Source organism: Xenopus laevis, chromosome 1L (genome assembly GCF_017654675.1).
Source record: "Xenopus laevis strain J_2021 chromosome 1L, Xenopus_laevis_v10.1, whole genome shotgun sequence".
Taxonomy (NCBI): domain Eukaryota; kingdom Metazoa; phylum Chordata; class Amphibia; order Anura; family Pipidae; genus Xenopus; species Xenopus laevis.
Window position 1 is genome coordinate 182064690 of NC_054371.1, and position 19871 is coordinate 182084560.

Consider the following 19871-nt stretch of genomic DNA (forward strand, 5'->3'; position numbering starts at 1 on the left):
AATAATCCGATTAAATCTGTCAGTGAAAAAAAAAAAAAAGCTTCCTGTGAAGTTGTGGAAACAAGATGATATAAATAAGCAAAGGTGGAAAATAAAAACAGGATATGGAATATGTGCAAAATTATACATACACATGGGAATCTCTTTAGAATATACACACTAGTTTAAAGTGGACCTGTCAGACCAACATAAAAAGCTGTATAACAAAATTCCTTTTCAAATTAAAGGGATACTGTCATGGGGAAAAAATTTTTTTCAAAATTAATCAGTTAATAATCAGTTAATAGTCATGTGACTTGTGCTCTGATAAACTTCAATCACTCTTTACTGCTGTACTGCAAGTTAAGGTGGCCATACACGGATAGATCCGCTCGTTTGGCGATGTCGCCAAACGAGCGGATCTCCCTCCGATATGCCCACCTTGAGGTGGGCAATATCGGGCTGATCCGATCGTGGGCCCTAGGGCCCAACGATCGGATCCTAGCGTTCGCCAAACGGGCGGTCGGATCGCGGGACCGCATCAACGAACAGATGCGGCCGCGATCCGACGGGATTTTTAACCCCATCCGATCGAGATCTGGCCGACTTTCGGCCAGATCTCGATCGGGGAAGCCCGTCGGGGGCCCCCATACACGGGCCAATAAGCTGCCGACTTGGTCTGTCGGCAGCTTTTATCGGCCCGTGTATGGCCACCTTTAGAGTGATATCACCCCCTCCCTTTTTCCCCCCAGCAGCCAAACAAAAGAACAATGGGAAGGTAACCAGATAGCAGCTCCCTAACACAAGATAACAGCTGCCTGGTAGATCTAAGAACAACACTCAATAGTAAAAACCCATGTCTCACTGAGACACATTCAGTTACATTGAGAAGGAAAAACAGCAGCCTGCCACAAAGCAAAATGTCTAGCCCCATGTCAGATTTCAAAATTGAATATAAAAAAATCAGTTTGCTCTTTTGAGAATGATGACAGGATCCCTTTAAACATGAAACCCAAATTCTTTTTTTATTAAAGCTTTCATAGCCGTTGTAAACTTATTTAAAAATCTCAGCTGTCAATCAAATATTGACTGCCACTGCGGAGAAGGCAATTACTTTCACTTTCCATTCAGCACTTACTAGATGTTACTGCTCTCCCCACATTCCCTCTCTCTCTTCACCATTTAATTGTGTAACCAGTGCATGGGGATGCACATCAGGTCCTCCATTCCGATGCATAAACAAACTATTGCACATGCCACAAATGACTATTTCCTTTTTTTCCTTAGTTCCTAAAATTCTACTATTGTGATATCTTATTTATTTATACTGCAATTTATTTAAATTTGTTTTTGACTACAGGAAACGTGATTGTAAGATTTATGAAGTGTTATTGGCTCATTCAGCAGTTTCAGTTCTGTCTAAGCCCCATTGCCTTAGGCTGGCTTGCAACAATCCCAGTACTGTTACATAAGGCAGAAGGGGTCACGGACTGCCATCTGCGGGGGTGTGACCAGTCAAACAGGACTGTAAATGGAACCCTTTATTATAGAGTCAGCTTTCAGAAGAAAATTCATCTCTCTCTTTAAGATTATATCACGGTTGGAATTCTGATTGAGCACAGAACTAAGGCATTTTATAGTTACGGTCAATGGAATGCAACCTACAGTTAGTCCCACTAGAAAAGTGCCGATTAGAATGCCCAGTGTGACTGCCTACAAGACAGTCAGATAAAAAAAATATGTTGACAATTATACAGTTTGAAAATCAGTTATAGAATAGAACCTCAAATTCTAAATACTATTACAGTATTAGTTTTTTTTCTCCTATTTTTAGAAAATGCAGGGTGTGTTCACTGCATACTTCCTACAATAGAAAGAAAGCTGGAGCAAAAGTACAAGCAGCATGGAGAATAAAAATAAACAACTTCAATGTGTGAATATGTTTTGACTGGTCTTTTTTAACCAGCAAGAAATGCCTGCATGGGGTGCCATTTGTGCTTTTCAGGCAACGGTGCATTAATACAGCTCTGCAGTGCTAGATTTATATACTTTATGTTGAACTGGATGATAATGGAAGCAGCCTTCAGTATGCCCTGCATTAATCTTCTCTCTGCAGCAGACGTTATAAAAAGGATGAACAAATTCTATAATCCACAGACTCCATTGTTGAATGTCCTGCTGTTGTACCACTCCCACAATATGAATGTCAGCTGTCTGCAGTGGAAATATTAGACATTTCTGTGGCCAAGATTAAGTTACCTTTCCGCATCATAGGACTGCTGTCGCTGGCAAATGGTCCTGAAGCTTCTGCTTCAGCTTTTTTGCTGTACTCTACATTGACCACAACATCTTTGGTGCCAGGCGATTTCTCTTGAGATGACAGCAGCTCCTCTAGAAACAGCAGAAATTATGGGTTACAGACAGAAATGCTATTGTAACAAAATTCAATATACAGTCATTTCCTTGTCCAAAAGTAATTTGAGCAATTTGTTCAATGATAGTCTTGAAAACAGTAGTTATAGTGAGCTTAAGGTTGCAGTACACATAAACCTACAACTGCAGTTGGATCTTTAATGAAACAATTAAAAAACATATATTAAACATTTCAGCAATAATATGGATAAAAAAAAGCAAAAGCAGAATTTGTAGCATTTTTAGACAAATAAATTGTATTGCCGTTTGATGCAGATGTTCCGAGTCTATTTATTTAACATCTTCGCATTCTGGGGCAAAGAAATAAGTTATAATTATCCTGATTAGTTTGAGACAGGCTTTCTGTTATTGCAACCTGTCACAGTAACGTAACGGGCACAAAAAATAACATCCAATTTAGGAACATCTGTGAACACACAACAGACTTTGCAAGAGTGAGATGCCATGTAAGGTCATTAGACTTTCTAATGTGCACATACATGAAAACTATTAAACAATGTTACTAGCAAGCATGCAGAACAAGAGAGCTGGAGTTCTAGCAATAACACTCTAATACATTTTTATTTTATATAGCACAGACACATTTACGCCGCACAGAGATCGTTTACCATTCACATCAGTCCCTGCCCCTGTGGAGCTTACAATCTAATCACATTCGCACAAACCATGGTCAGTTTTATCAGGAGCCATTTAAGCTGTCGGTATGTTTTAAGAGTGTGGGAAGAAACCTGGGCACCTGGAATAAAACCCACAAAGACAAAGGGGTATATTTATAAAAGAGTGAAGTTAGAGATAACAACAGTCCTAGTAATAGTGTGAAATTCCGCCACTCTCCCATTTATTTCTATGGGATTTTTAAAGGCATATTCATTTAAGGGTAAACTTTCACCTTCACGCACTGAAAGAGGAACTGTTTTAAAAATCCCATAGAAAGGAATGGACAGTGGCAGAATTTCACACTAATGGACTGTGGTGATCTCTAACTTCACTGTTTGATAAATATGCCTCAAAGGGATAACACACACATATATATATATATATATATATATATATATATATATATATATATATATATATATATATATATATATATATATATAGTCAAATACAAGAGGTCCTCTGCACTCAACCCATTATCAATATATTTAAGACAGAGAGATTTTGTGCATTCTGCTACTGAAAAATGCCTTACCCTTTAAACAAAACAGGGATTGTTTGTCCATATATTGCAATATATTTAAGCTGGCCAACTACGTCAAAGTCATCCCATATCTGGCCAGTCCTACGCTTAATTTTCATCTGATTGATTAAGAATTCTATTGCTTCATTATATATTTTACAAAGGGACTAAGTTTTACCTGCAAAGTAAAACTCCCAAACTTTCAAAGTAAAACTCCCAAACTTGGCTGCCCTTTTATTAGACACCAGTGGGATCACCTGACTATAGCTGGGAAGGGTGGGAGCTACAACATGGAGCTGGTCACTGCTCCTTCTATAACAAACGAGGGAAAGTTTAACTCACCACTAATTTTTAAAAACCATTAGGCGGGGGTGCAATGAGGCAAGTAAGTTGCCGGTAAAACTAGTCCCTTTTGTAAAATGTATAATGAAGCAATAGAATTCTTAATCAATCAGATGAAAATTGAGCATAGGACTGGCCAGATATGGGATGACTTTGACGTAGTTGGCCAGCTTAAATGAATTGCAATATATGGACAAACAATCCCTTTTTTGTTTAAAGGGTAAGGCATTTTTCAGTAGCAGCATGCACAAAATGTCTCTGTCTTAAATATACTGATAATGGGTTGAGTGCAGAGGACTCTTTTGCAGGTAGTGCCCAAGGTAATATCAAACTCAGGATCCCAGTGCTACAAGGCACTGAGCCATGGTGCTGCCCATGAACAATACTTTTGAGAATTCCATAATCTTAGAGATGGGTTAGCAGTAGGGATGCACTTCAGTTCAGGATTCATGCTTTTTCAGCAGGATTAGAATTTGGCTGAATTGTTGTGCCTGGCCTAACTGAATCCTAATTTGCATATGCAAATTAGGGACAGGAAGAGAAATAAAGTAAAAAAAAGTCCTCTTTTTTCTTTCCTGTCCCTAATTTGCTTTTGCAAATTAGGATTCGGATTTGGTTCGGTATTCAACTGAATCTTTCATGAAGGATTCGGCCGAATCCCAAATGGTGGATTTGGTGCATCCCTAGTTAGCAGCTTTGGTTTTAAATTGGGGGAGTTTTTCTGCAAATACAATGTGAACCTATTTATCAAAAACAGATGATTCTGCTTTACTTGTGTCCTGGATTCTCTCTAAGCTACACTTTTTTTTGCAAGCACTCAAATAATTCAGCACTTGCTTTGATCCGCACAGAATGCTTTCCATGTGTCACGCAGTTTTTAAAAAGTGAGCACAAAAGAAAAAAAAATTGCACTTGCCTTTAAATCGACCCAGGAGATATTTATTTAGAATACATGATCAAATATTGTATTTAAGAAAAGGAATCTAGTAAAATAAAATAAGGGTGCTCACTGCAATCTCCTCCAGTATCAAAGATAAAAAATCCTAATGAACTGCCACCTAATGTTAGTCCTCTAACTGATAAAAGAAGAGGGAGTGCAAATCTGGATCTCTGGGTTAAGACATATATCTATATATCTATATATCTATATATATCTATATATATCTATATATATCTATATATATCTATATATATATATATATATATATATATATATATATATATATATATATATATATATATATATATATATATATATATAATATAAGTATTATATAGTTTATAATTAACACCTAAAGTTATTTGCAGCAAGCAAATCTTAATTAGAATGCTTTGCCAATGACAGCAGGATGCCTAAAGTACTTGTAGTTTGGAGAGACAAACACTGTGAAGCATTTTATAGTTTAGGCAACTTTTAATTGAGTCATCCAGTACAATAACTATAGGTAATGCTGCACTAAATAGGGAAATAGATTCTTTCAGGCATTTTAAGAACAAGTCGCTACCTGTATCATTTTAAGCAGCAAACGTTACAGCAAACCATAATTTCTAGGCAGATCCTAAGCACCAGGAAATTCCTCTAGTCTAGACCATTATTTAACGGTTAATAGGAACTGAAATTGATACTTTTGCCTTCTCGAGAGAAAATTTCCATCTGCTTAGTTGCAATGAATGAATCATTGAGCTCTTTATACTCTGCTCTGTATTAAACCTGATCACCTCATGCTAGAAAAACATAGGAATTAGTATTATCATTTGATGATATTGCAGTAAAGTTTTAATGTTTCTTGCCTTGGCTGACACAGCCTTTAAAAAAAAAAACAAAAAAAAACTAGGCATGCACCAAATCCAGGATTTGGTTTGGGATTCGGCCAAGATTCAGCCAAATCCAAATGCCTGGCCGAACTGAACCGAAAAATCATGTGACTTTTTGTCACACAAACAAGGAAGTAAAAATATTTCTTAGCCACATGCTCAGTGCACGGTTCTCTTTCCACATTGTTTCCCTAATTTACATATGCAAATTAGGGGTTGGATAAGGTATGGAATTCGGACAAATCTTTTACAAAGGATTCAAGGTTCGGCTGAATCCTAAAATAGTGGATTCGGTGCATCCCTAAAAAATACCTGGTGGTTAAAAATTATTTCAGGAGAAAAAAAATACAGGAACAGGTGTTATCTTTTGTTTGTAAGAATTCACTATTCTTGAGGTTATATTATAGCCTTCAGTTATCTCCTGTCCACCTTACAATTCTCAGCCTAGAAAAAGGACCCTACTGGTAAGGCCTTACTAGTCAAAGAAGTCATTTAATGTTTTTTCACAAAACATGAAAGAGGATTTTTCCTTTAAATAACACAAGATATTTTATTGCCGGAAGGGAAAATTTTCCCTGGTTGTGCATTTTATCTATAAATAAATCAGAGATGCTGCTGTTGGCAGTAAGGAAGAACTCTTGGGAGTTGTGTTTCCACAGACTGAGTAGAATAATAACAAATTATCTTCACTACAGGACCAGGAATTTACTCACTGCAGTGTTCAACATCAGGAAAGATCTAATATATATGTTCACAAACTTCTAATACATAAATGTAAGTTAGGCATGCAATTAGGTGAGACAATTCTCTTGCACTACAACACACAGCAAAGCTAATGAACAAAGTTCTCTCTAGATACTCTATAAGTATATTCATATGTATATGTAACCCAGGTCTCCTGACATAAATGTGACTCTAAAACACATCAAGTTTTTTTTTAATCTTACAGGGCAGAGCAGCATGTCTGTCTCTCAGCAAATGTAAGATAAAACAGTGCTCCCAAAATAACATTTCTCAGAATAGCTTTTCCCAAATTGCAGATCAATAGTCCAACATACAAAATGGCCCTAAGATTAAGGAATTACATGTTGCAATGCCATTAAAAAAGCCTTCAAGGGCTATATCTAGTTTTTTGACATGAAAGTGAATGGACAGGTCTTGTTTATAAAGGCTTTTATCGTTATTTTCTGCTTCTATATGGCTAACCTACTAAAAATACACCCTTCCTTGTTAATCTAGTACAGTGAAAAATAGAATCTATAAACTACAAACATTAAAGGGATTCTGTCATGATTTTTATAGTGTTGTTTCTATTTTTAAAGCACACTTTATACCTTGTAAAATGTAATTCCTAAGCCAACAAGTATATCTTTTAAGTTGTAATACTGGTGTGTAGGCCAGTATTACATGCCTGGTCATGTGCTTCCAGTGAGAGCTAGTGTTGTACTATGGAACTGCTTTCTGACAGGCTATTGTTTCTCCTACCAGGCAGTTGTTATCTTGTGTCAGGGAGCTGTTATCTGGTTACCTTCCCATTGCTCTGCTGGTGGGCTGCTGGCAAAAGGGGGGGGGGGAAGGGAGGGGGTGATATAACTCCAACTTGCAGTACAGCAGTAAAGAGTGACTGAAGTTTATCAGGGCACAAGTCACATGACTGGGGGCAGCTGGGAAACTGACAATATGTCTAGTCCCATGTCAGATTTCAAAATTAAATATCAGTTTGCTCTTTTGAAAAACTGCACATCAGGAAATTTGTTTTCACCTTTGAGTATTTCCAATAATGCATTTCTATAACAAATTTATTTTTAGCATCTCACGAATAAATGCACAAGATAAATACTAACAAGCTTGTTTACTAAGAAGCTCTGTTTTTAAGGTTACAACAGGGATCTCTTATACCAAACAAAATGTTTTCACTCACTACAATGGCTTCCAAACTCTGCGTATTTTCCATTAAGGATGAGGGTCAGCCTAAGGGCAAGATCTGTAGTATCTGCTGATATACAGATATATATGTGTAAGCATTTTATGAGCTATGGGGGAATGCTTGAATATTGTAAGGCTTCAATCAAAAAGGTCTAAAAACCTGTGCACAGGGATGGGAGTTCGACATAAATGAAAACGTGTGACCTCTTTATGTAAAGGATGTTATCAACAAAATAAAGGACTAAGAACATCTCTTTTGCAATGATGCATTTCACTCTCATAAGTGTATTCAAATGTCTGTTATGAAGAGAGATCGGGTAATGAAGAGGTTGCGGAACACTACAACTAATCTTACTTGTTCCTTTTACTGAAACTCTGATTTCTTTTATAGTGAAAGAAGATAGTTGCCAACATGTCTACTGTCTGTCAGCAAAATTACTGTCAAGCAACTTTACCCCACCCAAGCAATTAGGGTATTCCAGTTTCCTTACAAACAATGCCATCTATAAAATCCTTTGTTTTCCCCTCCGCATACCTCCCTTGTATATTCTCTTCTCATAAACTGGATGATATTCTCGGCTCAAAGTGCCATGACATTACAATGTCTAAGAATACTATTTATAGCCATTGTTATTTCTTTCCACAAGCAGTGGTAATCCTTAACAACTGATTCCAGTAGAAAAAAAACACATGTGCATAGAGGAAAAGTAACTGGAAAGTTAACATATGAAGAACATTAAAGGGCTATTACACCTACATTATTTTTTTTGTCTAACTTTTTAAAGAGAAACTATAAGAGGTAAATACATAATTAATTGCTTCTATAATAGGCTTTATGGCTCAAATGCATATCCTGCCATCCCCTCTTAGCCATTCTACTGTATAATAATACCATAATAATAAGAAAGGAGTCTGGATCTGAGCATTTTGGGCATGACCCAGTGGAAAGGGATGTCCACTATGAAGAGAGACAGTAGAAACTTCAATAGCATAAGTATTTTCCTTTGCTATGCATGACACATTTTATTTTATAGAATTCATTTTAATCTTGGGCATTACAAATTTGTCCCTACACCAAAGTGAAAAAAAAAAAGAATATGGCACCTAATTGGTCATTCTAAAAGGGTGATTCACCTTTAATAGAATTCCTAATTCTAAATAACTTTTCAAGTGGTCTAGTTTTTTAATTTTTTAATTATTTGCCTTCTCCTGACTTTCTAGCTTTCAAATGGGGGTCAGCTACAAATGTATTGTTATTGTTACTTTTTATTACTCATCTTTCTATTCAGGCCCTCTCCTATTCATATTCCAGTCTCGTATTTAAATCAATGCATGGTTGCTAGGGTATTTTGGAAAAATAATGTAGGAAAAATATAGAATTGACATTGTTGGCCAGCCAGCCAACGAATAGACTATTCTGGGAACTGTTCACAGGAGTAGTGCAGAAAACTTTGACAACTCATGACAAAACTGCCTACAGTGTGTCCTGTATCCGCTCAATGAGATAGAAATTAAAAGCCTGGCTGCCTTTTTTGGTTTGTTAATAGGAAAATTCTCATTACATACCTTGACCTTGGAGATGAGAAATATCCAAGCCTTCTTTCAATCGGATAACAACCACACCATACTGAAAGTCAAAGGCATCGCTGCAAAATATATGCTCCATTAGAATGATACATTTTAAAAATAATAAAAATGATACATCTGTAAAAGGAACAAAAATATTATACACAAATTACTTCAACAACGATAAAACCTATGTTAGATGGTAGTGTAGGTGGAACAAAATTTTGTCTTAGACACCATCTCATCTCTTTCAAGATGAAAACATGCCGATATAAAGTGGCTCCTGCTATTTCAGCAAACTCCTTGTTGTCACATAGCAGTGACACAGCATGCCACTGTAAACTGTGCCTTGGGAGTAATATTTTGGATTAAATATTATATAAACTTGGTTATTGTAATTCTTTATTGAATTTCATTAGATATCAGCAGTCATAAATAGAAACAACTGGTGGAGACATTTACTGCCAAGTACAAGTATTTTTGCATTTGACACCTCTAAAAAAAACAACCAGGTATTTGCTTAAAATTTGTTTTTGGGACACTTTAACTAAAATCTTGCAAAAAGCCTTTCTAACACCAACCAGTTGTTTTTCTTCCCACTGGCTGCTTTCCCAGGTTGTGCGATCAAAATCGATCCAAAGACTTTAAGAGAATCTGCATATGAACAATTTAATGGCCCTTACTGGGCTAGTAAGCATGTTGTCATATCTATAGAATTAAAGATAAGTGTGCAATTTTGTTCAAAAATGAATAGAACTATTTTCATCCCCTAAACCAGCTGAGGAATACACAAAACATAAGTGATTTATTTTTCCCAGAATACTATTGAAAATTACAGCTGAATATTTTGAAAGTGCAATGAGAAATAATATTTCAGCAGAGCTATTAAAGAACTTCATTGTGTTGCTTGATTTGTTGGTGCGTCAGTTCTATGTCACAAACAGACGCTACATAGCTAAAAGCTGCAGTCCAAATCAAAAACAAGTTAGCCATCAGTGGAAAACTGCAGTAGGAGAACAAGTAGCAACAGAATTGGCACAAAGGTCCACTAAGCAAAGTGCATATTTCTCTCTCTCTTACATCAGCACTTCAAAATAAGTTATTCTACACAGAAACCTCAAACATACTAGAATGTAATCAAAAACAACTGCATACATGAAATTGCTGATACACAAAGAGGCTTTTGACTGATGTCCAGCTTAACTCAGAGATGACAAATACATTTATAACTGTTAGTGAGCAAGAAAACAAGCCCCCAATCAGCACAAGCAAAAGAGCTAGAGATGGTCCAGCTGTACTCACTGAAACAAGTTAATGTAGGTTTCCACTTCTCTCATATCACATTGACTCCAGTTCTTCTTAAAGCCAACTACAAGTGTATTTGGCCTCATCCGTCCTAACCCAGCAGCCTAGCAAAGAAAATAAAGATACAAATTTAAAATGTAGTTCTTACCCATATCATCATAGAGCATTCCAAGCTAAAACATACCATACAGAGAGACAGCATACAATGAAGCCTTTGCATGTACCTATTTGTACTAAGCAATACAAATTTAGCAGGAACATTTAGGATTAGCCAATCAATTCTTCTCTACCTGCATAAGATACTGTGCTCCATCCCGCAAGTCTTCAGCATGAACAGGTGAATAGAATGCCTTAGTCTTGTTTTTGATAAGCCATCTCTGGTATCGTGCTTGATCTGTAAGTAGTTCTTTCATGGCTTGTCGGCGAGGACCCTTCAGGCAATATATCGTAAATTATATTTCCTAAATCTTCGATGTAATTATGTTATTACAAATTAGAATACAATACATAATGAATAGGCAAAAAGCCTGAAAACAAAACATAAAAATAGAAAAACCTTACCATGTGCACATGCCCGCAGATCATCAAACCGACATTTTTGGTAAAGGCATGTACTAAGTGTAGCAAAGCTGGACGTGAATTTGGTGCTCCTATTAACACAAGACACTGTGGCCTGGTTTCATAATAAAGAAAATATTTGTTAGGCTTAATTTCACAAATATATTTTCAAACTACAGGGGTAAAGAATAAAACTCAAAGCCATATTCAGAATACCATACAATTGATTAGTACCTAACTACTGTATGACCAAAGCATGATTACTCTACATATTTGCTAATGGTTATGTTATAGTCCCCATTTTCAACCTGCAAGAAAGCCTCAGGCAGAGAGCTTATTAGTTCAGTTAAGCAAGACAACAATTACTCTGCATTTATCAAATTGCTCAGACATAACACCAATAGACCAAGTCAACTATTTTTGGGATGAAAAACAGGCTAAAATAGGGTATTAATACCAATTGCTACCATTCAGTCACACACATTTGATATCCCACACAGTGGAATAGAACACCCTTATGTATTTAATAATAATGTCAATCACAGGAGGAAGAATATCAGACAGACAAAAGGTGTCCCTAAAAAATGAAAATCTATAGAAATAGTGAAGGGCACAGTGCCTCAGTAATAGGGCTAATATCCCCTACATGTCTTAGGTTTATGGCACATGGGGCATTTTGTGCTGTTTTGCCTTAGTGACCATTCCAACAAAATTGTCAGGGTATTGTACATACTTTTCCAATAAAGGCAAACACTCATAATTTGTGGACACCTTTTACCCTTTGTAACTTTTTCTTTCTATGAATAGTCAATATTTTTTGTGTATCAGATACCGCATGACACATTAGGGTAGTTGTTTGCCAAGGCTGTTTAGGTTTACAGAAAGAAATTATTGGATCAGTGTCTCACTGTAAGAAAGAACTAATTTACCTTCTACTTACATTAGTTTAGCTATGTATGTCTTTACAAGTTAACGCTTGTTTCCAATTGGACATTATTACAGGGCTGACTCTTAACAGTATATCATTTGTGGCTTTGTGGGTTTTTAAATTTGTGGAATGATAATGGCTGTGCAGTTTCCAAACCACCTACATCTGTCCACGTTCTACAGATGTACAGGGAGTTTCATCACTCTTACAGTAGCCTTGTCACATCCCTTAATGATATTGACTGCAGTGTTATGCAATTTTGGCCCTCTATCCATTGATGGATTACAAACACTATTAGCAATCATCAGCAGACTATAAAACGTCCAGTAGCCCACTAGTTTAAGTTGGACTCACCAGTCTGCTGATGATTGCTAATAGCGTTTGTAATCCATCAATGGATAGAGGGCCAAAATTGCAAAAAATCCCATAAAACCATAAAAAAAACCATAAAACAGATCCAGAAGAAAATACTTATACTAGAGTACCTGAAATTTTTCACATGGTCTTCTACACCTGAAAGACGAATAGTGTGCTGCAAAGCATTCAGGTATGTCAAGGCTTGTGTTGAGGATCCCCAGTTGACATCTGAAAGAATTTTCAACATTAATTTCCTCCTATTTTTAGCACAGGTATGGGATCCGTTATCTGGAAACCCGTTTTCCGGAAAGGTCATCTCCCATAGACTCCATTTTAGCTAAATAATCCAAATGTTTAAAAATGATTTCCTTTTTATGTGTAATAATAAAACAGTAGCTTGTACTTGATCCAAACTAAAATATAATTAATTCTTATTGGAAGCAGAGCCAGTCTATTGGGCTTATTTAATGTTTACATGATTTGAAGACATGAAGATCAAAATTACACAGATATCCATTATCCGGAAAACCTCAGGTCCTGAGCATTCTGGATAACAGGTCCCGAGCATTCTGGATAACAGGTCCCATACCTGTTCTTCTTTAAATCGAATAGTGCAACCGATAAGGGTTTTATGTTAATAAGAAAATTTTAGTGGCATGTATCTTAATGCACTTGTAAAGCAAAGAAAATGCTAATCTTGCTGTATAAAAATATTACAGAGTACACTCATGTACATGCCAATAAAACAAATTAGTGTATAAAATTTCAAAATCTATTTTGGGTATTACACAGTACAAATGCAGAACAGGAAAGAACAAGACAGGAACTCATTGAGCTTTCAGTAAACTATGCAGTGCCCTGACATTCTGCAGCAATGGAAGCCTTGTGACCAGAGTTACTGTATATTCATTTAATAAATTTAGAAGCAATCTGCACTGTTGAGACAGCTTGGGGTCTAAAGTAAGCAATTACTTCAGACTCCTTCCTTCTCAATTAAATCCCTGGTCAAGTAGATATGTCTCAAGCTTCATTAAAAGTTTAGAAATCCTAAGCTAGGCGACGGCTTCAGAAACATGATGTTTAAAGGCTAATGCCACACCAGGCTGAATATAGGGCTGCATTTAGCAGCAGGCAAAGAATCAGCCCCTTCAGCAACTACAGATGCAAAAATCAATATTTGAAGAAGCCTCTATAGAGGATTACACTTTATTTACACTTTATGTGGTGGAAAAATGCGTACTCACCAGGTTTCTTATATGTGACGTATATATACAATCCAATAACGATAACATATGTCAAAAGAGCAGCCCACCAGTTTATGACAAACATGACTCCACAGCACAGGAGAGCTCCAACGAGTGACACCCACATGTTGTAGTATCTGAAGGCGGGACGCCATCCTGCCAAACAAAACAGCTCCTATTTTAAGCAATACTAACACATCCTCATCAATGACAGGAATTGCTACTTAAGGCACTTTGTGATGATTCAGGAGTGCTTTATCTGACAACCACACTGTGTTAAAGCTGGCTGCTAACTGAAAGATGGGCTCATTTGGCGATGGGCATATCAGGCTGATCCGATCGTTTGGCCCTCAGGACACCACAACGGTATATGCAGGCCATCGGGGTGAGGACCACATCAACAATCTGATGCGGATCTCAACCTGAATGGGATTTTTAAACCTATCCAATATCAGGCCTGTCAGTGGGACCCATACACGGGCAGATAAGCTGGCAAATCAGTCAGAAGGGGCATATAGGCAGCTTAAATCTACACTTGTATGGCCTTTAGGGTGACTAAAAAGCATTCGGGTCACAGATAAATCCAGTGCTTGTGGGAAGTGTCAGAGTATGTTGTTGCAAAAGTGACACACTAATTCTCTGGCTAACTAGGTAGGTGTGCTATTGGTGGCAGAAAAAAATTCAATATATTACTTCCGATAACATTGATTGCTTACCTGGAGACTTGGCAAGGGAGGCGTGGAACACGGAGAAGTTTATTAAGGCATAAGATGCCAGAAAGAAGTTGGAGATGATGGGTGCAATCAGGTTCAGCTCAGCTACATGGATACAACAAAAATGAAATTGGCACTTACTATCGTGAGCAAGACTAGCGCAAGCAAGGCCTAAACAGGCAATAGATAAGCTGTATTGACCTCTTACACATAAGGGATAGTTACCTGCATCATTAGACTGATTCAGTTCCCCTCTACAGGCCAACAATCCCAAATTGTATTAAGAATTTCAAGTCAAATATAATGTAATGCCAATTTTTTTTTTTTAAGACAAGTCAAGATAACATGATAACCAGATGCCTGAAATGGTCTCCTACAATTTTTTTACTGGAAAGTTTGCTCATCTTGGGTTGATAGTTGACTTTAGAAATTGTAAGAGCTGTTAAAGGAAGTTTTCTCAGAGACTTTGCTTTGAGAACAAACCAGATTTTTGCTTGAGGAAAAGGTAACTCCAAAATGTTTAATGGCACAATATCCCCAGCATTAGTATGTTAAGAATTTTTAGAATTGACATTATACAAACCAATTAATATAAATCCCAGAGCGATTATGAAAGTAAGAAGGTAGCCACGGAGGGGTTCATTGTTCTTTCCGTATCCTTTAGCAAACATCTGGAGCCCAGGATATATGTTGTCTTTACACAAAGCCTTGGGGAATAATAAAAAGACTTTGTAAGAGAAATGTGGCCTGTGGCAGAGCATGGACATTGGATTATAACTAAAGTAGGAAACAAACAAACAAACAAAAATAAAGTAAATCAAGTCTAAATAAGATAACAATAGAGTTATATTAATTTACAGGCAACATAAATATACTTTCTAACGAAGTGGAATACTTCAAAATGCTGTTTGCTTTACTAGAATTCATAGCATTTCCACTTATGTTCAGAAGTAGAAGGGAAATGGGTTTGGTATACAATACAAAACAACTTTGCAAACTTTAAAAAATAGGAGCATATTAGGTTTGGCATAAACTCTTTTTAAGCAGTTGAATGTATTTACCATTAAAAATTGGATGGAATTGAATGAATAATGGCATGGCTCAGAAAGCCAGTTGTTACCTGGAAGACCTTTGGTGCACTCACTAACGAGGCAAGGGCAGATGACAAAGTAGCAGAGAAGATTCCTGCAGTGATGAGGGGTGCAAATCCAGAAACCATGCTCATTACCTAGAGGAAAGTGGATGGTATGATGAGGTTTAATAACATTAAAATCTACTTATTTACATCTAAAATTAAATAATACTTTTCACTCCTGTGTGCAGAAAGCAGCATAGGAAAGACTGTTAACAACTGAATAGCTCATTTGCTTTATACCCTGCAGGTTAAATAAAAACCTGCCCAGATTCTTTAATGTAATTTTTTTCATCAAAATATTTTTTTTTCTTCAGATCCCAGGCCTTGACAGCATTACCCAATGACAAATGCTTCACACATTGCGACACGGTCCAGGGAACTGTACAAAAGATTCTAATTCAGTGGTGCTAGTGAATGCCTTGTGGCTAATCCCAATAACCTTGAAAGGATTAAGGCTAATGTTCCATTTTTGACCTTTTTCTATTAATAAACTGTACTGGGAGGACTATTACTAAAATATTGTATTTGTGTTTAAAAATAGCACATGATGTTAAGTAGAATAGTTTAAAAAAAAAAAAACGAAGTATGCCATTTTGTAATTGCATACTTTTCACTATCATGGTGGCTGAGACCATTGGCTATCTTTAGCGAAAAGAGATCAAAAAGTCTGACACTTTGCTGCATTAACATAGGATTGTCAGCCCATGACAGAATGAACCTTTGTCAGTTTTAAAATATGTAACTTAATGAAAACAGAATATATTAAGTAACAATCAACTTCACAACACTATTTATAAGCGAATGAAAATTAAACAAATATTTAAAATGGAAAATATTGGAATAAAAGCATTCCATTCAATTACCAGGATAAAGCCTGTAATAAGAATCTCAGAATGGCAAGTGTATTTGCAGCTTATCATCATGTTGTGGCTCTAGGTTCAGGGAACCCAGGAGGTTCTTTGCAAATGCAATGTACTATTACTTTTTTGTAATCATCATTCTATATTTGCTACAGTTTAACTAGGTTAGTTAAGGTTCCGTTTTGACTCTGAATTGACTTTGTATGTTATTACAGGTATGGGACATGTTATCCAGAATGCTCAGGATTTGGGGTTTTTCAGATAATGGATCTTTCCGTAATTTAGATCTTCTACTTAAATCTACTAGAAAATAATGTAAACATTAAATAAACCCAATAGGCCAGTTTTGCTTCCAGGATTAACTATATCTTAGATTGGATCAAGTACAGGGTATTGTTTTATATGGATAAAATGAAGTCTGCCTTCCAGAAATTTCTGGATAGTGGTTTTCCGGATAACGGATCTTATACCTGTACTAAGAAAGATTTAGGTCTTAAAAAGATTAAAGTCTCTTCAGAATTTGTCAAGGGATGACTAGTTGCCCTAACTTTGGAACATCCAATTCTTTGGTTGGCAGCTCCACTGTAAGCTTTTCCATTCTGTGGCTCATGATACATTTATGCCACTTCTTCTGTAAATTCTACCACTCAAATAGAACCAGCTAATACATTAACCTAAAGGCCAAAGCAGCTTCCAAACTACCCAAATAATAAGAAAAACCAGGCTGTCATCCAAACAAACAATGAGGGAAAGTACTTAAATTAAAGGCAGCAAATATTCTATGGCAAGTAGTAAAACATTAGGCAGTACATTATTTCAATAAACAAGAAAAAAAAGATGAACATCCTGTTATTGCTTATGAAGCAAAGAAAGCAAAGGTAGTGCTAGCTCTGCACAGCTTATAAAGTTTATATTTGAAAGTAGGGAATAAAAAACTAAACATTTATTGTTAATCCTTCTGTCTAAAAACCATAACAATAAATAGCAAACAATTCTATACCTGAAAGTCTTCTATTAGTCCATATTTACAGTCTTGTCCACAAGATGAAAAGTCATAATTCAGATTGCATGCTGCAGTAGTGCAATTTGTCATGGTAGCTGAAAGGGTGCTATTAACATCCCCAGAAGCATCACGGACAACACATGACCCTAAATAAAACCAGAAAAGCAGGTGCTGATATGTAAGAATAATTATAGTAATACATCATTATCATGAAACATAATTTTTGCTCATATAATTAGTATTTTACACAATAAAAAAAACTTTATAGGAAATGAGGGAGGCTTGCTGCCAAATATAAATTTTAGGCATTAGCTGAAATAAGACGGAAACCATTAGAGGGATATTTAAAACTAATGGCTCTTTTTATGCCTCTTAACTCATGTTTAAATATTCAGAGGGCGATACTGTCATGGACTTACAACAAGGAGCTATGAAGTGCTACAATTAGGAATGTCTGCACTCACATTATTTAAAAGTCTGACGGGTTTTTAAAAGACTATAGGAGGCAAAACACTATTTTTACGGAGGAACAGAGTAGAGAGAGAGAGAGAGAGAGAGAGAGAGAGAGAGAGAGAAAAAAAAGAAAGAAAGAAAGAGAGCAAACGCACTGGATTTGTGTTGAAAAGTGTCCAAAAGTAATCCATTTGAAAAGGGAGGAACAAAAAATACAGAAAAAAGCAAGAGCAATAAATAAGTGGAGTTCACAGATTTTAATGGCAAAGCAATTTGAAAATTCTCAGAACTGTAGAGGAAGAGGAGTTATAGAAAGACAGCCATTCAAACACAAGCTGATGTACCAATTATTCTGAATGGTTTTCTGAAAAGAAGAGGTAAAGAGGTGAGAAAAAATTTAATTAACTGATAAATATGTAATTTATATATATCATGTATATAAGATGAAAGCATTAGGCTATTTCTTACCCACTGAGACTGCAACACCCATGTAGACCACAGTTGTAACAAGAATGGCCAGTAATGTTCCTCTAGGTATGGCATGTTGAGGGTCCTGCATAAAATAAAATAATAAAAATTAAAATGAAAGCAGGTTGAATGATGAACAGCAACAGAATCTAAATGAAGCTTTTACAACACTCACCGCAAGATCACCTGAGATATTTGCTCCTGCTAAGATGCCAGTTGCAGCAGGAAAGAAAATTGAAAAGACGGAGAAAAAAGTTTCACCTCGAAAATCTGGTCCAAAGTTTTCACTGAAAATCTCAGCTTTGGCATAGGAAAGAAAACAAAAATAATTAATTTTGTTTACAAAAGTAAAGAGCACTACTTAAGAAGAACAGTGGAACAATCCCTTATATTTAGTTAAAGTGGACCTGTCACCCAGACACAAAAATCTGTATAATAAAAGTCCTTTTCAAATTAAATATGAAATCCAATTTCTATTTTTTTATTTAAGCAATCATAGCTGTTGTAAGCTCATTTAAAAATCTCAGATGTCAATCAAATATTGTCTGCCCCTCCTCTATGCCCGTGGCATAGAGGCGGGGCAGACAATTACTTTCACTTTCCATTCAGCACTTCCTAGATGTCACTGCTCTCCCCACATTCCCCCGTTCTCTTTCCCATTTAATTGTGTAGCCAGGTCATGGGGATGGACATCAGGTCCCCCATTCTGGTGCACAAACAAGATTCTGAGATGATGCAAGGCTTTGCTTAAAAACAGTGTCCACAAAATGGCTGCTGCCTGCTTGTTATAATTTTGAATTCCCAGACTGAAGGAAACAAGATTCAAATCATTTAATCAGTGTAATTAAAATTCATTTTGCTTGACTAATGTGATAAAATAGGATTTTGAATAATTTTTTTGGGTGACGGGTCCCCTTTAACAAGATAAAATGAAAAAGATAAGAAATCCCAAGCATCATATTTATGCAGGGCAACACTGCATTATATTTTCATTACTTTAAAACGCTTTCATTCTTTGGTGTTACTGTTCCTTTAAGTCAAAAAGAGGCATTCAATCTGGCTAGTTGTAAAAAATATACACATCATTAGCCAAAAAAAAAATTGAGCATGATGAATAGATGAAAAGATACTATACGCAGATTGTGAAAAGCCATTCACCCTTGAGTAATAGAGGCTACAATCATTTCACGCTAAAGTTGTTTAAAATGGGTGAATGGAAACAAGCATGAACACCTTGGAGATATAATGAATAGCAAAGAATAAACGGTACCATTAGGATCATAAAACAAACAGCACAGTTTCACAATAGAATTAATTAGCCTTTGATGAATGCAACTGAGAAAATCCACGTTATGCATTAAAAATAAACCACGTTCTACAGCATAAAGTAAAGTGTAAGTGTCCCAACAATGTGAGCATGTATGAACATAAAGTGCCCAAGCAATATTCTAAAATCCAACTTCTCCTCTTAGCCGAGGCAGACTAATGTATGTCTACAGGTATCTCTTAAGGGAAAGGTATCCAGTAATATTAACATATCTCCAGGCCCAGATTTGTAGTGAGGCCACAAAGGCCCGGGCTGGCAGGGGGCGATGCGCAAGAAGAA

The 19871-nt window shown here is 36.3% G+C and overlaps 1 protein-coding gene across 6 annotated transcripts in view; it reads right to left on the reverse strand.

Moving 5' to 3' along the window:
• Positions 1 to 19871, reverse strand: part of slc12a2.L (solute carrier family 12 member 2 L homeolog) — a 63297-nt gene that overhangs the window by 10548 nt on the left and 32878 nt on the right. For all 6 annotated transcript variants that reach the window (XM_018246808.2, XM_041580972.1, XM_018246889.2 and 3 more), the window contains 13 exon segments: positions 18441 to 18565; positions 18266 to 18350; positions 17342 to 17490; positions 15467 to 15574; positions 14930 to 15053; positions 14350 to 14451; positions 13634 to 13789; positions 12518 to 12617; positions 11108 to 11219; positions 10837 to 10977; positions 10544 to 10650; positions 9242 to 9321; positions 2239 to 2370 (listed from right to left, as the gene is read on the reverse strand). In XM_018246808.2, coding sequence (XP_018102297.1) covers positions 2239 to 2370; positions 9242 to 9321; positions 10544 to 10650; positions 10837 to 10977; positions 11108 to 11219; positions 12518 to 12617; positions 13634 to 13789; positions 14350 to 14451; positions 14930 to 15053; positions 15467 to 15574; positions 17342 to 17490; positions 18266 to 18350; positions 18441 to 18565 — 1521 coding nt within the window.